General features: G+C 42.6%; 1 protein-coding gene across 1 annotated transcript in view; it reads left to right on the top strand.

Moving 5' to 3' along the window:
* galnt14 (UDP-N-acetyl-alpha-D-galactosamine:polypeptide N-acetylgalactosaminyltransferase 14 (GalNAc-T14)) overlaps positions 1-19,251 on the top strand; it is a 252,154-nt gene that overhangs the window by 223,756 nt on the left and 9,147 nt on the right. Inside the window, exon 14 of the mRNA XM_047387717.1 lies at positions 3,751-3,870. Coding sequence (XP_047243673.1) covers positions 3,751-3,870 — 120 coding nt within the window. The remainder of the gene's footprint in view (positions 1-3,750; positions 3,871-19,251) is intronic.

Genomic DNA, 19,251 nt, shown 5'->3' with positions numbered 1-19,251 from the left:
CAGTTCAATAAATCACTCACACTGCAAAATAAAGCCTGCAGCATTCAGATATTATTGATAATAGATGTAGCTCAAAGAGTTGGGTTGAAAGACCTCCACTTCTCCTCTTAACCATTTTTAACCTATTTCAGGGACATGTGCAGGAAAGCACACAAAGTTAGCATGTACTAAATCACATGTGAGAATTGTCAATCTGCCTGTGTTTGTGGTTTTGAGTTTGTGTTCTGTTTACTTTCTCTGCACTGCCATGTTCTTGCTTTATTTCATTTCATTCAGGGTATTACATTCATATTACATTTATCATGGTGTTCAGGTTTTTGTTACTTCCCTGGATTCCTATGTTTTATATTTTAGTATGTGTTTCCTTATAGATCAAGTTCCTCCCGGTTTACGTTCATTCGGCAGTCTCATTGTTTACTTATCTTAGTTCACTTCAGTTTCTGTTTCTTCCCTGCACTCCCCGCTCATCAATTAGTCACTCTCCCTTAGTTACCGTCAGTCTCTCTCCCACCAGCTGATCCTAATTCTCCTCTTATTAAATCTCTGTGTTCATTGGTCCATTCTCCATTCTCCCTCAGCACATATACTCCCTCTCTGTCATTGTTCTCCACTGGTTCCTCCTGAAATCTACCCAATAACAGTGTGATGGTGGAAGCTGGAAACATATAATTACCTGCTGATCACCAGACATCTACTTGTTCCACTGACCTACAGCCGTCTCACATGTGATGTCCACATGAAACCAGAGACTGGAGAACATTGAAGCAGCCTTCACTGTACAAAGGATCTTAGTGACTCCTGGACAGATCATTTTTTTTGGTGAAACATGGTGGGAACATATTGTTTCCCACACATGTTCCACTTGTAGGAAAGCTGTGTTTTAACAACAGTCTCACATGAGAAAATAATTTTATTTTTAAATATCAAACACATGGTTTCTCAAGTGTTTCACATGTAGAAAGACACGTCTCCTAAATGTAAATTAGGTTGTGTTTTGTGACATGTGAAACGCATGTGGAAGTTGAACAAATCCTTTATCGTGTGAGAACATGTGAGAAACCACATATGTTCTACATCATTTTCATGAAAAAGTAGTTCCTGTTGTAACATACAAAATACATGTGGAACACTTGTTTCACATGTAGGTAACTACATCGGTATGTAGTTTACAAGATAGACTACAAACACTTTGATTATCGTTTCCCACATGTTACTTACCATGTGTTTTACATTGGGAAAATTAGATTATGTGAAAAATTAGATTGTCACGACACCTGAAACACACGTAGGTTCCCACATGTGTTTCCACAGGAAAACTATTTCATGTAGGAACATGTTTAAAACTTTCCCAAGTAGGAAACTACCTTTAAATAAAATGATGCTGCAAACCCGTTCAATTAAGACTGTGGTTTCACACGTGATTTATATGTTAAGGCACAATCTAATTTCCACAGTGAGCAAGTGTGGAACATATGTGATTTCCTACATGTGAAACATGTGTGGGAAATTAAATTGCGCTGGATGGTAACAAGTAAAATTATTTGGCTTGTCATGTTTGAGCTGGAGAACACATGAGATTTTTTTATGTCATAAAACTAATTTAAACCTGCATAAAGTTTGGCTTAACAATACTAAGCGGTTTCAAAGATGGTAAAAAAAACTCATTAGATGTTCAAGAGATTACATTCTATTATCATCAGTATAAAATGATACTTCTTGAACTACATGGCTGATGTGGTGTGGTTGTGGGGGCATGGTGGGGGTGGTGTGATTGTGACTCTGTGCGTCTGTTTTTTGCATCAGGTTGTGTCTTGGGCTGCTCCCTCTCCTGGACCAGCTTAGGCCTCCCATCAAATGTGGTGCCTATTCTCCTTGCCACACTCCCTCCCAGTGGCTGGTGTCTTTGCCCGCTGGTGTACTTGTGGTTCTCGGTATCCGGGGCTGGGTGCTTTGGTGTGTGCTGGCTCACTCCCGATGGCTGCTTGCCAGGGCCTGGGCCCCCTGGCTCTTTTGGGCCTCTGCTTGGGGGGTGATGTGTCCCACGGTCTCGGTTCTCTGGGTCCATGGCTGGATCTGCTCTGGCGTAGACGGCTGCGGGCTGGGCCTGGATGCTCCTCACTGCAGCTCCCTGGGGCTTCTGCGCTGTGGCTGCTGGGTGGTTCCCCTGGGGCTCACTGCTTTTCTCTGGGTGGAGTTCCGGTAGTCCTGACGGTGGCCCTCCTGGGGTTCCCATGCTCTGGGGGCCCTTTGGATGTCTGTGGCTCAGATCTCCCCCGTGTCTGTTTTGGGCCTAGGGGGACAGGTCTGTGGTTCTTCAGACTCGCTATTGCATATTTTTCCAGAGAAACTTTGTATACCTAAACGTGGTCCCACTTACATCCAAAGGTGTTTAGATTCAGGTGTTAAAAGATACACTGATGTTCTATATTGAGCTGCAGTTGCCACCAAATACATCTTGCATTCATTAGTATCGTGCATTTTTGGTAACAATGCTGTTGTCATAGATGGTTGTGCAGGTGTAGAAGCAGTCTTCTATGGGTGCCGTCTTGTAATCTCTTTATTCTTCTTTCTCTCCTCTATTCTTATATGATAGGCACCAGCTCCCCCGCGACCCACTATGGAATAAGCATTAGAAAATGACTTACTGACTATATATATATATATAGAGAGAGAGAGAGAATGTGTTAGCTGTAATGCTCCACTTGTGAAAGTAAGTCTGTTTGGCTTCTACTTGGCACTCAGACAACAATTCTGAATGCTACTCTGCCAGACAGGACATGTTACACTTTCTATATTTTATTTATAGCAAGTGTATATAGTGTATATAGTTTATTAAATTAAAAGTCACTGGATAGATGTGTTCCTATTCACTAAGAAATACAAATACTTTGTTTTGTACCTAACCTATTGTTAGATTTTATTTGTCTGTAATAATTTTGAACAGATAAAAATAAAAAGTATCCATCTGCATCAATTGCATAACCGCAACCACCAAAAATTTCAAAGGGCCACAAATGGCCCAAAATTGCTGGTGCACAGTTAATCACACCACAACATTTCCTGTAAAATTTGTGTAACTGAAGAATCCAAGTGTTTTTAAAATTGAAGCAGTAATCCATTACGTTTTGGTTTCCTGGGGTATAAATATGGCGTGACACAGATGCCCATTTCTCTTCAAAATGGGAAAAAAGAAAACATGCATTTAGGTACAGCAGACGGTTGGAACAGCAACAAGAAAACAGCTACTTACCTAAACCTGTCTAAATATACAGTCTGAGTACAAACTTAAAACCTTTGAAACAGTTGGAACTGTGACAAAATGGACCATGTTTCACAAGGTGAGGAGGATGGTAGAGGAGGTAAAAACAGCTCACTGTTAGAGAACTGGAGTGAAGAAAGGCATGTTGGAATCACCAAGTCTTCATGTAAAACCAGTAGGTAATGACCGGATTGATCAAGGGAAACACCTGTGGCTACACAGAGGAAGCAAGAACATTTCGAAATCTTATCTCAATACTGAGAGGTGGCTGAGTTTATCTTCATGAGAATACATCAGAAGCAAGACCAAACACTCAAGACTTTATGCTTCTGACATCACAAAATTCAAAGCAATAACATTTTGTTTGTTTGCACAATAATGTTAGAATTTGCCAGCAAAGAAAAGGTTACAATGTGCAGAAGTTGCTACAGAGGAAAACATCTAAGCTGCACATGTTGACTAATAAATGAAACGTGTCTTCTTCTCTCCAGGAGTGGGTGTACACTCATGGGCAGCAGATCCGTCAGAAGCAGCACTGCCTGTCGCTGTCAACCACCTTCCCTGCATCGCAGGTCCTGCTGCTGCCCTGCAACATGGCGGATGGGAAGCAGGTCTGAACACACACATAGATCCAGAGCTCAGTCAGACAGGTGGTGTGTATCTGCAGGCAAGTCAGTAACCGTTATCAAATGGCAGACAAATAAATCAAAATGCTAATTAATCTAAAGATGAATTTATTTAAAAAATGATTGATATTCACACTAGCTCATTTACACATATGCAGATGCTTGACACGGTTTTGAGCGTGCAGCTTTGAATACCGTTAACAGACACACACACTCACACATGTCATTACTTGACCACTGGGCACCTTGACGGCCCCCGCAGCACAGAACAACCTGACAACCAATAAATCACCTGAGAAAGAAGCTGAGAGGAGGAGGGGGTGGAGGACAGATATAGGAGGAGGGATGAAGAAACACAAGAAAACAGAGAGAGAAGGAGGGAGGATTGAGGGAGAGTGGAGATGAGGGGAGAGCAGAAGATTTTCTCGTTAGACCTCATTAGACTGTTCAGGACGTGGAAAAATCTGCTCTGGTGTGTGTTTGTGTTCATCGCCTCTGGATTCCTGCGATGGAAAACAAATTCAGAGTATACGTAGATTCGATGAGACACAAAAAACATGTAAATGTTTTTACATTTGAATATCTGACATGGCACAGAATGTAATTCGGTTACATGTAATTTAATCCATGAATCTCCAGGCAGAAAATGAGAAACAAAATGGGAAGAATGGAAAGTGCAAGAGAAAATAAAAGGTTAAGAAAGAAGGAACGCACAAATACACTGACACACACCTAATCAATCACATTCATACCCAAAGTATTCATACCCCTTGAACTTTTTCATAATCTGTTGATATTCATGCACTTCACAAAGCCATTGTTAAAAAATAGCCATAAAAAGTACTGTTTGGGCTGAGGCTTCCAGTGGTGCCATGTTGTAAAAAGGCAGGGAAAAGGCTGCTCTGAAGAACACGACTGAAACTAGCGTTACAATAAGGCAAAAACAACAGAACATAAAGAAAATCCGCTCCTAAAGTAATATACAATATCTATGGAAAGTATGGTTAAAAAAGGGAAGAGTATGGAAGAGAAAGGTGCAAGAGAAAAGAGTACCGGAACGGCTAAAGTAAAGAGTCACGAAGCGGATCGTTCGGAGCCGCCGAATGAGGACTCGGCCATACTTCACGAACTGTGGGGGCTGCGAAAAGAGCATGCGGAAGTGGTAGGGGGACAACAAAAGAGCACTGGCTAGGCTCGAAACTAGCATTAGGGAGCTCATGGACAGGACAACGTCCCTGGAGCAGAAAGTAGCTCACATGGAGGAAAGAGTGGGAAATACAGAAGACAAGATGACCCGGATGGAGCGGGCTGCGACATTTCTGCTTCGGGAAATTGCCAAACTTTCAATTCAATTCAATTCAGTTTATTTATATAGCACCAATTCACAACACATGTCATCTCAAGGCACTTCACAAAAGTGAGGTACATACATTCCAATTAATCCTAACCATTGAACAGTTCAGTCAGATTCAGTTATTTATTCAAATTTGATATAAAGTTTTTCTGTCTAAGGAAACCCAGCAGATTGCATCGAGTCAGAGACTTGCAGCATTCACTCCACCGGATGAGCATGTAGAGACAGTGGACAGTCCTTGGCATTGACTTTGCAGCAATCCCTCATACTGAGCATGCATGTAGCGACAGCGGAGAGGAAAAACTCCCTTTTAACAGGAAGAAACCTCCAGCAGAACCAGGCTCAGTGTGAGCGGCCATCTGCCACGACCGACTGAGGGTTTGAGAGAACAGAGCAGAGAACAAAGAAGCACTGGTCCAGGAGTAGTTTCTATGGGAAGGAAAAGTAAATGTTGGTGGATGTAGCTCCTTTAGTCGTTTCACATAGAAAGAATGAACAGATAAACTCTGAGCCAGTTTTCAAGATTAGAGTCTGAAACAGAGCACATAGAGTTAGTTACAGTTAAGCTCAGTCAATTGCCATGTCTAGGAGAGAGAAAGGGTTAAACACTGAGAGACAGGGCTATGTGGATCATTGGTAGAAGGTGAGCATTAAGTTGTTGCCAGCAGAAGCTCGGACGATGCCCCTCTCCAGAAAGGTGTCACAGGTAGACACAGAGTCAGTCCAGTTGTAGCTTCTAGGAAGAGAAAAGAGGGAGAACATAAAGTTTAAAACTGAAATAACAGCAAATAATACAGAATTAGAGAGTAGTGTGAGGATGTAGTGAAGAGGGTGAAAGTGGTCATTATGTCCTCCAGCAGCCTAAGTCTATAGCAGCATAACTACAGAGATAGCTCAGGATAACATAAGCCACTCTAACTATAAGTTTTATCAAAAAGGAAGGTTTTAAGCCTAGCCTCAAAAGTAGACAGTTTGTCCATCTAGAGCCGACTGATGGCCATTGTTATACTAAAAACCACGATAGGGATACCTCTCTCTGTCAGATTGACCATAACCATTGGAAAAGAGAGGGCGTCATACAGGTAGCAGAAATGGAGGGTATGTTTGCACCTCAACCATAACTGAGCCGGTTTAGGCTAAACCTGACTCCCCCTTACTCCATCAAACAGGGAGGGAAGAAGATGGAGGTAAAAAAATAAGGAAGATAGCTCAGGATAACCTAAGCAACTCTAACTATAAGCTTTATCAAAAAGGAATGGACATCCTGTGGACATCCTGATAGTAACGAATTACAATAGTCCAGCCTTGAAGTAACAAATGCATGGACTAGTTTTTCAGCGTCACTCCTGGACAGGATATTTATAATTTTGGCAATGTTCCGGAGATGAAAGAAGGAAATCCTAGAAACTTGTTTAATATGGGATTTAAATGACATGACCTGGTCAAAAATAACACCAAGGTTTTTTACTTTATTATCGGACGTCAATTTAAAGCCATCCAGGTTAAGTGATTGACTAAGCAGTTTCTTTTTAAAGACTCAGGTCCAAAGATGACAACTTCGGTCTTGTCTGAATTTAGAAGCAGAAAATTTAAAGTCATCTAAGTTTTTATGTCTTCAAGACATGCTTGTAGTCTATCTAACTGGTTTCATGGATAAGTAAAGCTGAGTATCATCAGCGGAACAGTGAAAATGTATCCTATGCTGCCTGTTAATTTGACCTATTGGAAGCATATATATAGTAAAGAGAATTGGCCCAAATACTGAACCCTGTGGTACTCCACAATTAACCCTGGAGTTTAAAGATGATTGATCATTTACATGAACAAACTGGAATCTGTCAGACAGATACGATTTAAACCAGCCTAGTGCTGTTCCCCTGATCCCTACAGCATATTCCAGCCTTTATAAGAGAATATTATGATCGACTGTATCAAATGTAGCACAGAGATCTAACAGAACCAGAACAGACACAAGTCCATTATCTGAGGCCATAAGAATATCATTAGTGACTTTCAGCAGAGCTGTTTCAGTGCTATGATGAGCTCTGAAGCCTGACTGAAACTCTTCAAACAGGTCATTGCTGTGTAAATGTTCACACATTTGATTAGCAACTATTTTCTCAAGAATTTTAGATAAGAATGGAAGATTGGATATAGGTCTGTAATTTTTCAAGTCATCTCAATCAAGCGAAGGTTTCTTAAGTAAAGGTTTAATTACAGCTACCTTAAAAGCCTGTGGTACATATCCATTTACTAAGGATATGTTAATCATACCTAAAATGGGGCTGGTAATCAGAGGGAACACTTCCTTAAATAATTTGGTTGCGATTGGGTCTAACATACAAGTTGAAGGTTTAGATGAAGCTAATATTTCTGATAACTCAGGAACTCCACTGGATCAAAACAGTCCAAACACAAATCAGGTTCTGCAGTTACTTCCAATGTTGTCTCACTTGCTGAGGATGAAGTAATCATCTTCGGGAGTATGTCAAACATTTTCTTTTTAATAGAATCAATTTTATTTTGGAAGAGTCCCATAAAGTCATGACTGCTGAGAACTAAGGGAATGGATGGCTCAACAGAGCTATGACTCTGTGTAAGTTTAGCAACTGTACTAAAGAGAAACCTAGAATTATTCTTGTTCTCTTCTATTAATGATGAGAAATAAGCTGTTCTAGCTTGGTGAAGTGTCTTTTTATACAACAGAAAGCTATTTTTCAGATTAAGTAGGAATCCTCTAGGTGTGTAGAGCGCCATTTTCTCTCCAGTTTTCCAACATTGTGCTGTAAAGTACACAGCTCTGAATTAAACCAAAGAGCCAGCCTCCTATGAATAATTACTTTCTTTTTCAAGGGGGCTGCATTGTCTAATGCATCACGCAATAATGAAGTAACACTATGAACAAGGGAATCAATTTGTGAAGGGGCAGAAACAGAATTATTGCCCTCCACTGTGTTTTTCAGTGATAATGAGGAAATCAAAAGTGTAACAGATTCTTTAAAGGTTGTTACAGCATCGCCTGATAATGATCTACTATAATGAAATTTTCTTTCAGGTGTGGAGTACTCGGTTAAATTAAACTCAAAGGTTATTAAAAAATGGTCAGACAGGACAGGGTTATGAGAAAATATTGTTATGTCTTTACACTCAATGCCATATGTCAGAGAAGGTCCAGAGAATGAAGACAAAGGTGGGTAGGTTTGTTAATGTTTTGAGCACAGCCAATTGAGTCTAAGATAGCACTAAAGGCTATATTTAAGCTATCACTTTCAGCGTCTACATGAATGTTTAAATCCCCCACTATAATAACTTTATCTGTATTTAACATTAAATCAGATAAAAGGTCTGAAAACTGATCTAAAAATTTAGAGTAAGGGCCTGGTGGACGATACAAAACAACAAACAAGTGGTTTTAGTGCTTTGCAATTTGGATGAGGAAAACTAAGGATTAAATATTCAAAAGAGTTGCTACTATTGATTGGTCTGGGACTAGTCAATAAATCAGACTGAAAGATGGTTGCTACTCCTCCTCCTCGCCCAGTATTTCGAGGAATGTGAAAATTTAAATAATTAGTAGAAGCAAGAGGATTATGTTACTATAAATGAGTCATCATTTATAGTAACATAATCCTCTTGCTGCAGCCAGGTTTCTGTGAGGCAAAATAAATCAATCTGATTGTCACAAATCAGGTCACTGACTAGCAAAGTCTTTGAAGAGAGAGATCTTATGTTCAGTAAGCCACATTTAATTGTTTTATTTTTATTTTTAGTCGGAGTTGTGTTTATTTTTATTAGATTTTCCTGATTTCCTTGTTTGAGATTATTTTTTAATCTATTCAATTTTGGCCATGAGCAAGACACAGTCTTAATAGGGTAATGGGTGGGTAGCAGTACAGAAGCTGCAGAGAGGAGTGTTAAACTACGACCCTGCTTCCTGGTCTGGACCCTGGGTTGTCAGAGGTTTGGAGAACTAATAAATTTGGCCAGATTCCTAGAAAGAAGAGCTGCTCCATCCAAAGTGGGATGGATGCCGTCTCTCCGGATCAGACCAGGTTTTCCCCAAAATGTTCGCCAATTATCAATGTAACCCACATTGTTTTCTGGACACCACCTAGACAGCCAGCGGTTGAATGACAGCATGCGGCTAAACATGTCGTCACTGGTCAGATCAGGGAGGGGACCAGAGAAAATTACGGAGTCCGACATTGTTTTGGCAAACTTACACACCGAAGCAACACTAACTTTGGTGACCTCCGATTGATGTAACCGGGTGTCGTTACCGCCAGGGTGAATAACAATCTTACTGTATTTACGCTTTTCCTTAGCCGGCATTTTCAGGTAGGATTTGATGTCGCCCGTTCTGGCCCCAGGCAGACATTTGACCATGGTCGCTGGTGTCTCTAGTGCCACGTTTCTGACTATGGAGCTGCCAATTACCAGATTTGGCTTCTCAGCGGGTGTCGCTGATCGGGGAAAATCTGTTAGAAACGCAGACTGGTTGGTGGTGACCTGTGGGCTGGGATCTAGGACTATGCTTTCTACGTACTGTCACCCAGCTGGCCTGAGGCCCCGGCTGCGCGGGCTCTGCTGGAGGACTGCTACGGGGAGCTACCCTTGTTGGCTCCCCGTAGCCTCGGCTATCTGCTGGTTTTTCAACAGCGTGGAGCCGGGCCTCCAATTCCGACACCCTCGCCTCCAAAGCTACAAAAATGTTACATTTTTTACACATACCATTATCACTAAAGGAGGCAGAGGAGTAACTGAACATCTGACACAGAGAGCAGGAGAGAGGAGAAGACTCAGAGAGAGAAACAGTAGAATGGGTAGCCATGGTGGAGCTAAAGCTAACGCTAAGCTAAAGACCCTTTACCACTACTAGAAAAAAACGTGTAAGACACGGAGAGTCCCCAAACGTTAAAAGCAGCAACAGAAAGTATGTGTTTTAACGCGCTTAAGTATTAGAACAAGTAAGAGGCATCACAATAGAGAAAAATCAGATCAAACGAGAGAGCCTTCACACACCAAACAATCTACCAAGTGCAACAGCGAAAACAGGAAGTGACGAATACGCCTTACCACGCCTTCAATTGAATTGAATTGAATTGAAGTGAATTGAATTGAATTGTCACGAACAGTAAGAGAGGAGGTGATATTGCTATATATAAAAAAAAACACACAAAAAAATATGCTATTGGTAAAATAAGTTACTAGACTACAAGAAAATCGTGTTCGTTAGAGAGTATTATCGAGGAGGTGGAGTCTTTACGGCTTTAGACAACTATTAGGAAGTTGTTAATGCACACAGTGCCTTTCCATCAGAGAACAGGCCACGGCTCACTGATTTTGGGACTCTTGGAAGACTTATGTCCATTTTCCGGTTATTGTTTGGGGATTTCTGTTTTCCGCTGGGGGAGGAGAAAGCCGGACAGACTTGGCAGGCCCAAGCGCATAGTGAGGGTCTGCTGGGAACGTCTGGCGGATCCCTTGGCTAGGGATGTATTCAACTCTCACCTCCGGGAGAGCTTTGACCAGATTCTGAGGGATGTTGGAGACATAGAGTCCGAGTGGACCATGTTCTCCGCATCTATTGTTGATGCTGCTGCCCGTAGCTGCGGCCGTAAGGTCTGCGGTGCCTGTCGCGGCGGCAATCCCCGAACCCGGTGGTGGACACCGGCAGTAAGGGACGCTGTCAAGCTGAAGAAGGAGTCCTATCGGCTGTGGTTGACTTGTGGGACTCCTGAGGCGGCTGACAGGTACCGTGGGGCCAAGCGTGCCGCGGCCCAGGTGGTGGCAGAGGCAAAAACTCGGACCTGGGAGGATTTTGGTGAGGCCATGGAGAAGGACTACCGGTTGGCCCCGAAGCGATTCTGGCAAATCGTCCGGCGCCTCAGGAGGGGGAAGCAGTGCTTCGCCAACACTGTTTACAGTGGGGGTGGGGAGATGCTGACCTCGACTGGGGACATTATCGGGCGGTGGAAGGAGAACTTCGAGGATCTCCTCAATCCTGCCATCACACATTCCCTTGTGGAAACAGAGGCTGGGGACTCGGGGTTGGACTCTTTCATCACCCGGGCTGAAGTCACAGAGGTGGTTAAAAAGCTCCGCGGTGGCAGGGCTTCGGGGTTGGATGAGATCCGTCCTGAGTACCTCAAGTCTCTGGATGTTGTGGGGCTGTCATGGTTGCCTCTTCAACATTGCGTGGCGGACGGGGACAGTGCCTTTGGATTGGCAGACTGGGGTGGTGGTCCCCTACATAAGAAGGGTGACCGGAGGGTGTGTTCCAACTACAGGGGGATCACACTCCTCAGCCTCCCTGGTAAGGCCTACGCCAGGGTATTGGAGAGGAGAGTCCTGCCGATAGTCGAACCTCGGCTTCAGGAGGAGCAGTGTGGTTTTCATCCCGGCCGTGGAACACTGGACCAGCTCTATACCCTCTACAGGGTACTCGAGGGTTCATGTGAGTTTGCCCAACCGGTCCACATGTGTTTTGTGGACCTGGAGAAAGCATTCGACTGTGTCCCTCGTGATGCCCTGTGGGGGGTGCTCCAGGAGTATGGAATCGGGGGCCCTTTACTAGGGGCCATCCGGTCTCTGTACAAGCGGAGCAGGAGTATGGTTCGCATTGCCGGCAATAAGTCACACCTGTTCCCGGTGCATGTTCGACTCTGGCAGGGCTGCCCTTTGTCACCGGTCCTGTTTATAACTTTTATGGACAGGATTTCTAGGCGTAGCCAAGGGCCGGAGGGGGTCTGGTTTGGGGACCAGAGGATTTCGTCTCTTCTTTTTGCAGATGACGTGGTCCTGCTGGCCCCCTCTAGCCAAGACCTACAGCATGCGCTGTGGCGGTTCGCAGCCGAGTGTGAAGCAGCTGGGATGAAGATCAGCTCCTCCAAGTCCGAGGCCATGGTTCTCGACCGGAAAAGGGTGGCTTGTCCTCTTCAGGTTGGAGAAGAGTTCCTGCCTCAAGTGGAGGAGTTTAAGTATCTCAGGGTCTTGTTCACGAGTGAGGGAAGAATGGAGCGGGAGATCAACAGATGGATCGGCGCGGCTGCCACGGCGCTGTGCCGGTCCGTTGTGGTGAAGAGAGAGCTGAGCCGAAAAATGAAGCTCTCGATTTACCGGTCAGTCTACGTTCCTACCCTCACCTATGGCCATGTTCTTTGGTTCATGACCGAAAGAACGAGATCCCGGATACAAGCGGCTGAAATGAGCTTCCTCCGTAGGGTGGCCGGGCACTCCCTTAGAGATAGGGTGAGGAGCTCGGCCATCCGGGAGGGGCTCGGAGTAGAGCCGCTGCTCCTCCACATCGAGAGGAGCCAGTTGAGGTGGCTCGGGCATCTATACCGGATGCCTCCTGGACGCCTTCCTCGGGAGGTGTTCCAGGCACATCCCACCGGGAGGAGGCCCAGGACAAACTGGAGGAACTATGTCTCTCGGCTGGCCTGGGAACGCCTTGGGCTGCCCCTGGAGGAGCTGGAGGAGGTGTGTGGGGAGAGGGACGTCTGGGCGTCTCTGCTGAGTCTGCTGCCCCCGCGACCCAGTCCCGGATAAAGCGGAAGATGACGAGTACGCGTATTTTGGGCATTTACTTAGATTTAGTCCCATCTCTATATATTCTAGGGATCATTTCCTCAGATATGATCGGCAAAGAAAACAAATATATATCAGTCTTGTTCTGATTGCAAAGAAATGCAATACTACTGCTTGGCTTTCCTGCATCTTTAATGGTGTTAGTTGAAAATGGACAGTAGGTATACTTATTGCAGTTTAAAATGTCTAAAAGGGTCTGCATAAATAAGACAGTGATAAGATGTAAAATGTGAAATGGGACAAACACTGATCTGCGTATATGTTTGTACAAAATGTTTAATGGAAAATAAAAAGTTCAAAAAAATAAAAAATAAGTACTGTTTGCAGTTTGCTAAAAGGCATGTGGGTCAAACATGTGGCAGGTTTCTGGTCAGATGAGACCAAAGTTGAACTATTTTATATAAAAACAAATACCACACATCACCCTAAACACACCATCCCTACTTTGTGGTGGCAGCATCATGCTGTGGGGATGCTTTTCTACAGCTTCCTTGTCTTCAGGGAAGGGAAGCTGGTCAGAGTTGATAGGAAGATGGATGAACTAAATTCACTTTCCCCATTTGGATTAATTTTTCAATAATCCATCCAGGTAAGGTAAGGTAAGTTTATTTATATAGCGCTTTTCAGCAACGAGACACTCAAAGCGCTGTACATACAATTACAATACAATCACAAAGCAAATAAACACAGATACAGACACAGAAAAACAAATCAAATGATAAAATCAAACAACAGAGGTAATTTAAAATAGTAAAATAAAATAAAGAGAATAGAATGATGGACAAGAAAATGAAAGGAAAATTGGACTGAAAATGCAACTAATCATGCCTAGATGGCTCAGTCAAAGGCCACTCTAAACAAATAAGTTTTTAATCTTGATTTAAAGCAACTTAGGGTTTCGGCGCTTTTACAGTTTTCTGGCAGTTTATTCCAGATTAGTGGAGCATAAGAACTAAAAGATGCTTCTCCATGTTTGGTTCTGGTTCTGGTTCTGCAGAGCAGATTTGAGCGAGATGACCTGAGAGGTCTGGGTGGTTGATACACTGACAACAAGTCTGTAATGTATTTTGGTGCTAAGCCATTCAGTGCTTTATAGACTAACAGAAGTATTTTAAAGTCTATTTCTCTGAGCTACAGGGAACCAGTGTAGGGACTTTACAACCGGGCCGATGTGCTCCACTTTCTTAGTTCTAGTGAGGACGCAAGCAGCAGCGTTCTGGATCAACTGCAGCTGTCTGATCGACTTTTTAGGCAGACCTGTGAAGACACCGTTGCAGTAATCAATTCTACTAAAGATGAACGCCTAAATTAGTTTTACAAGGTCCTGCAGAGACATTAGTCCTTTAATCCTGGAGATGTTCTTTAGGTGATAGAAGGCTGACCTTGTTACTGTCTTTATGTGCCTCTGAAGGTTCAGGTCTGAGTCCATCACTACACCCAGGTTTCGAGCCTGACTGGTGGTTTCTAGCTGTATTAACTGAAGCTGTGTGCTAACTTTTAAACGCTCTTCCTTTGGTCCAAAGATCATTACTTCAGTTTTGTTTTGATTCAGCTGAAGAAAATTTAGGCCCATCCATGCATTGATTTCTTCTAAGCATTTACCCAGCGCTTGAATGTGTTCATAGTCACCTGGTGACATCGTAACGTATAGCTGTGTGTCGTCTGCATAGTTATGATAACTTACGTTGTTGTTTATTAAAATCTGAGTTAGGGGGAGCATGTAGATATTGAATAGGAGGGGCCCTAAGATGGACCCTTGGGGAACGCCACATGTGATTTTTGTGGTCTCTGATGTAAAGTTACCTACTGACACGAAAAAGTCCTTATCCTTCAAGTAGGATTTAAACCAGTTGAGTGCTGTACCAGAAAGGCCGACCCAGTTTTCCAGGTGCTCTAATAAAATGGAGTGATCAACAGTGTCGAATGCTGCACTAAGGTCTAATAATACCAGCACTGTGGTTCTTTCACAGTCTGCATTTATACGGATGTCATTGAACACCTTGACAAGAGCAGTCTCTGTACTGTGGTGAGCAGGAAGCCTGACTGGAAGACATCAAAGCGGTTGGTCGTTGTTAGGAAGTTGTTTAAATGTTGAAACACAGCTTTTTCAATAATCTTACTGATGAAGGGGAGGTTTGAAATAGGCCTGTAGTTCTGTAGTAGCAGCTTGTCCAAGTTGTCCAAGTTTTCAATAGAGGTTTGATAATTGCTGTTTTTAGGGCCTGGAGGAAAACACCTGACAAAAGGGACGTGTTTATTATTTGTGTTAAATCAGATGTTATTACAGGCAAAGCTTTCTTGAGGAAAGCTGTGGGTAAAAGATTGAGACAGCAGGAAGAAGAACTTAGTTGGTGTACAATTTCTTCTAAGATTTTATTGTTTATTTGGTGAAATTGGAAAATTTTGTCAAAATCAGTTCTAGTTGGAGACAACATTGGTACTGGAGTTGATGTGGATGTGTCTGATCTTTTGGGTTTTTTTCCGTAAAGAATTTAGCAAATTCATTGCAGGCCCTGGTAGAGTGGAGTTCAGATGCTACAGTTACAGGAGGGTTTGTTAACCTGTCGACTGTGGCAAATAATGCACCAGCATTGTTAATGTTTTTGCTGATGATCTCAGAAAATAAAGATTCTCTTGCATTTTTCAGTTGTAGGTCATATCTGTATAGTGTCTCTTTATAGATGTTATAGTGAACTTGGAGTCCAGTCTTTCTCCACCTGCGTTCAGCTTTTCGACACTCCTTTTTTTCACTTCTGACTGGTGGAGCACTTCTCCATGGAGACAATTTCTTCCCAGAAATGACTTTCACTTTAATTGGAGAAATTGAATTAATGATGTCTGAGATTTTAGAATGAAAGTTATCTACCAGCTCATCTACAGTGTTACAGGGCAAAGTGGAGGTAGAAGAGTAAATCTGGTTAAAGGTTTCAGCAGCACCGTCCTTAAAGATGCATTTTCTTATAATGTCTCTTTGGCAAACTGAGTCATTGCAGATGATGCTTTCAAAAATAACAGAAAAGTGGTCAGATAGAGCAACATCAGTTACAGACACCTTGGAAATGTTTAGACCCTTAGTGATGATCAAGTCCAAAATATGTCCCTGTTTGCTGTTTAACATGTTGAGTCAAACCAATATTTCTAAGAGTGTCACATAGATCTATTGTACTTCTGTCTTCAGGATTGTCCATGTGAATGTTGAAGTCTCCCACAATAATTAAACAGTCATAATTAACACATATCACAGATAAAAGCTCATTAAAATCACTGAAAAAGTTTGTTTTGGACTTAGGAGGCCTGTAAATATTCAAGAACATGGTTCGGACCGGGTTCTTTACCTGGAGAGCCAAATATTCAAAAGAGTCAAATTTGCCCAGAAATACTTTTTTACACTCTAATAAATCTTTAAACAAAGTGGCCCCCCCCTCCACCTTTTCTTTGCTGTCTGCTCTCACAAAGAAAACTGTAGTTTGGAGGCGTCGCCTCTATCATAATGGGAGCTTCGTTAAATTCATGAAACCATGTTTCTGTTAAAAACATAACATCAAGATTGTGGTCAGTAATGAAGTCATTGATTAAAAATTATTTTCCTGACAGACATTTAATGTTCAATAAAGCCAGTTTATATGACTTAGTTGCTGATATTAACTCTGTGTCTGGTTGTACCTGACAGTTTATGGCTTTTGTTGATTTGAAGGAGATAGATTAGGAGGTGGTGGGGCTCTGCAGGTTCCAGAAGATGTTGGTTTAGTAGCAGGGCCTCGGCCACAGGGGGTGTTGAATGGAAGAGAGGTCAGAACCATTTGGGTCCCGATCTTAAGAGCTCCTTTCTTATTATCAGAATCCAGTAAAGCAAAAAGCGGGCTCAGTGGGGAGATGGGAGAGTTCTGTGCGGTCTGGGTCGGGGTCTGGGGGGATGGGGATATAACGGGGGGGGGGTCCACTTCTCCTGTGGATTTTGACGGGGAGACCTTTTGTGATGACCTCTCTTTCTCAGCCAACTGGCTGATTGTTTCTGCTGGAGCTGTTGGAGGCAGCGTTATCATTGTTGTTGATACTCCATGTTCTCTGCTGAAGGTCGAAGCTGCTGGCAAATTATTTACTGAATAGAAGAGATTAGATGTGAGACGTCTGGCTCCTGGCTTGTTCAAACAGAAACCATCTTGCTTGAAGAGTTGTTTTTTTTCCCAAAAAATATTATAGTTGTCGATGAAGTTCACAGATGTAGTAGCACATGTTTTTTTTCAACCACTTATTAATCATCAGAAGTCTGGAAAAAATCTCATCTCCACAGAAAGTCGGTGCAAAGGGTCCGCTGAGAAACACCTTGATATTGAGACCTCCAACAATATTCAGAAGACGAGTGAAATCCTCCTTCAATCCTTCTGATTTTTTCTTAGCCACGTCATCCATGGCTCCACAGTGTATAATAAGGTTTTCTAGAGACGGGCGCTTTTCTGTGATTGCAAGAATATTCTCTGAGATATCGGAGACCACGTTACTGGTACCAATCATAACTTCTGTGTTTTTCTTGTTGCAGACGTTTTTAATCCCATCCACAGCTGTGTTGACCACTATTAGGGTTCTTGGTCCGGTGGGGCGCTTTTTCTCTGGCAATTTAGGAGAAGACTGTTTAGAATGAAGGTTGTTCTCAAACCTTTTATTGTTCTCAGAAGATGGATCATTTTCCTGGTTTTCATTCTGTAGTGGAGTAAATCTGTTCTGGAGGAGAACTCCATTATTTCCAGCTGTCTCACTCCTATCAGTTGTTGTTACAGCAGCTCGCTCTCATAGTCTCCTTTTCCCAGGGGAAACGGGGACATTTCTCTGTAATTCTGGCCATTCTAATTTATTTAATTGCTGATATCTTCCAGTGAGTTGTCCACCTTGATTTTTTGGGCATGCCCCTAAAACATGCCAGGGGAGTCTGCCGGTAGGTTTATTCTCAGTGTTCTGATTGCCAGCTGAGTTGTTGAGCTGGCTGTCACTGTTTGGGATCACAGGCAGAGTTGAATCATCGTTGTACCTCATATTCACCTCCACATTCACTTCTAGTCGGTGGATTTTCATCTCCAAAACAGCCAATTTCTGTAAAAGTTTGTCGAAGTCCTCTGTGGTGAAGGGAGGCATTTTGTGCTGATTAGCTGGCGTCAACTTGTCCTTCTTTCGAGTTCGATTATAAAAACATCAAAGTCCTTTAAAAACATAAAAAAAATAAAAAATAATAATAATCCTTGGGAGTTGCTGGTAAGAAGTTGTTTTAGTCCAATATTTCCGTAATTTTGGCTAAGAGATAAAAAGTTAGGAGTAAAAGAATGCAAGCAAGCAGGGAACTTAGGAGAAAAGCGTCTGAGCAGTCAGAGAGGCGGAAGCAAATAGTTCCCAAAAGTCTTATTATGTTGTTAGTTAAAGATCGCCTCCTGTGTTTTAGTGTTTTCAGCTTCTTTAAACAGCTCAAAGTCTCAAAGTCTTTCCTGTTCCACACAACCACTTTGGTCCAGAGATTTCTTCCATCACCAGAACCTTCTAAACCAAACTGCTCCTCCATCTTTAAGTCAAGTTCATCCTTTCCAGCTGCTCACCTAACACTTGCTGACAAATCCAAGACTAACAAAACATTTATTGCTCAAAACCTTTGTTCTTATGTTCTTTGTTAATGTTCTTATGTATAGCCATATCACTGTGAAAAAGAGAAAACAATCATCCTTGACCATTTTGTGTTCTGTGGACCCCCCGGAGGGTCGTGAAACACCAAGTGGGTTGTCTCCAGATTATTTTCAGATCATTGCCAGTAGGGGGTCACCAGTCTCTGGCACTGTTATTTTGGGGTTTACAGGTTGAAATGTTAGGGAACCCCTGACCTAGAGCACCTGCCTACAAATCCAAATATAATCGGCTGATCAAAACATCACAAATCATGCTGTTATACAGTTAGAGGCTCAAGTTATTGAGATAATTAAAGAATATCACCCCAACACCTCAAGGGTACACACTCTGCCTAGTAACCGCTAGTAAATGTTTTTTCATTGGCTTATTTTTAGGCCGAATACATTATGAGTAGCCCTGCGATGGACTGGCAACCTGTCCAGGGTGTACCCCGCCTCTCGCCCATAGACTGCTGGAGATAGGCACCAGCTCCCCCGTGACCCACTATGGAATAAGTGGTAGAAAATGACTGACTGACATGAGTATAAATCATTATAACCAATATAAAGCAGAGGTATCAGACAGAAAACCTAAAATCAAGTTTATTTTACATAATTACATTAGAGTGAGGTCTTTCTCTGTTTTAATTCATTTTAAATTATTGACACAAATTGTTGTTTTTTTCAACTACTGTTTTTTCTGGGACCACCCAGTGTTGTATGAATACCATGAAGGCCCTGACAGCCCGCCACTGTGCGTTAGAAAAGCCCAGTCAAAGT

Source organism: Girardinichthys multiradiatus, chromosome 15, assembly GCF_021462225.1.
Source record: "Girardinichthys multiradiatus isolate DD_20200921_A chromosome 15, DD_fGirMul_XY1, whole genome shotgun sequence".
Taxonomy (NCBI): domain Eukaryota; kingdom Metazoa; phylum Chordata; class Actinopteri; order Cyprinodontiformes; family Goodeidae; genus Girardinichthys; species Girardinichthys multiradiatus.
The sequence above is the reverse complement of the archived record's forward strand: the minus strand, read 5'-3'. Positions and strand labels throughout refer to the sequence as shown.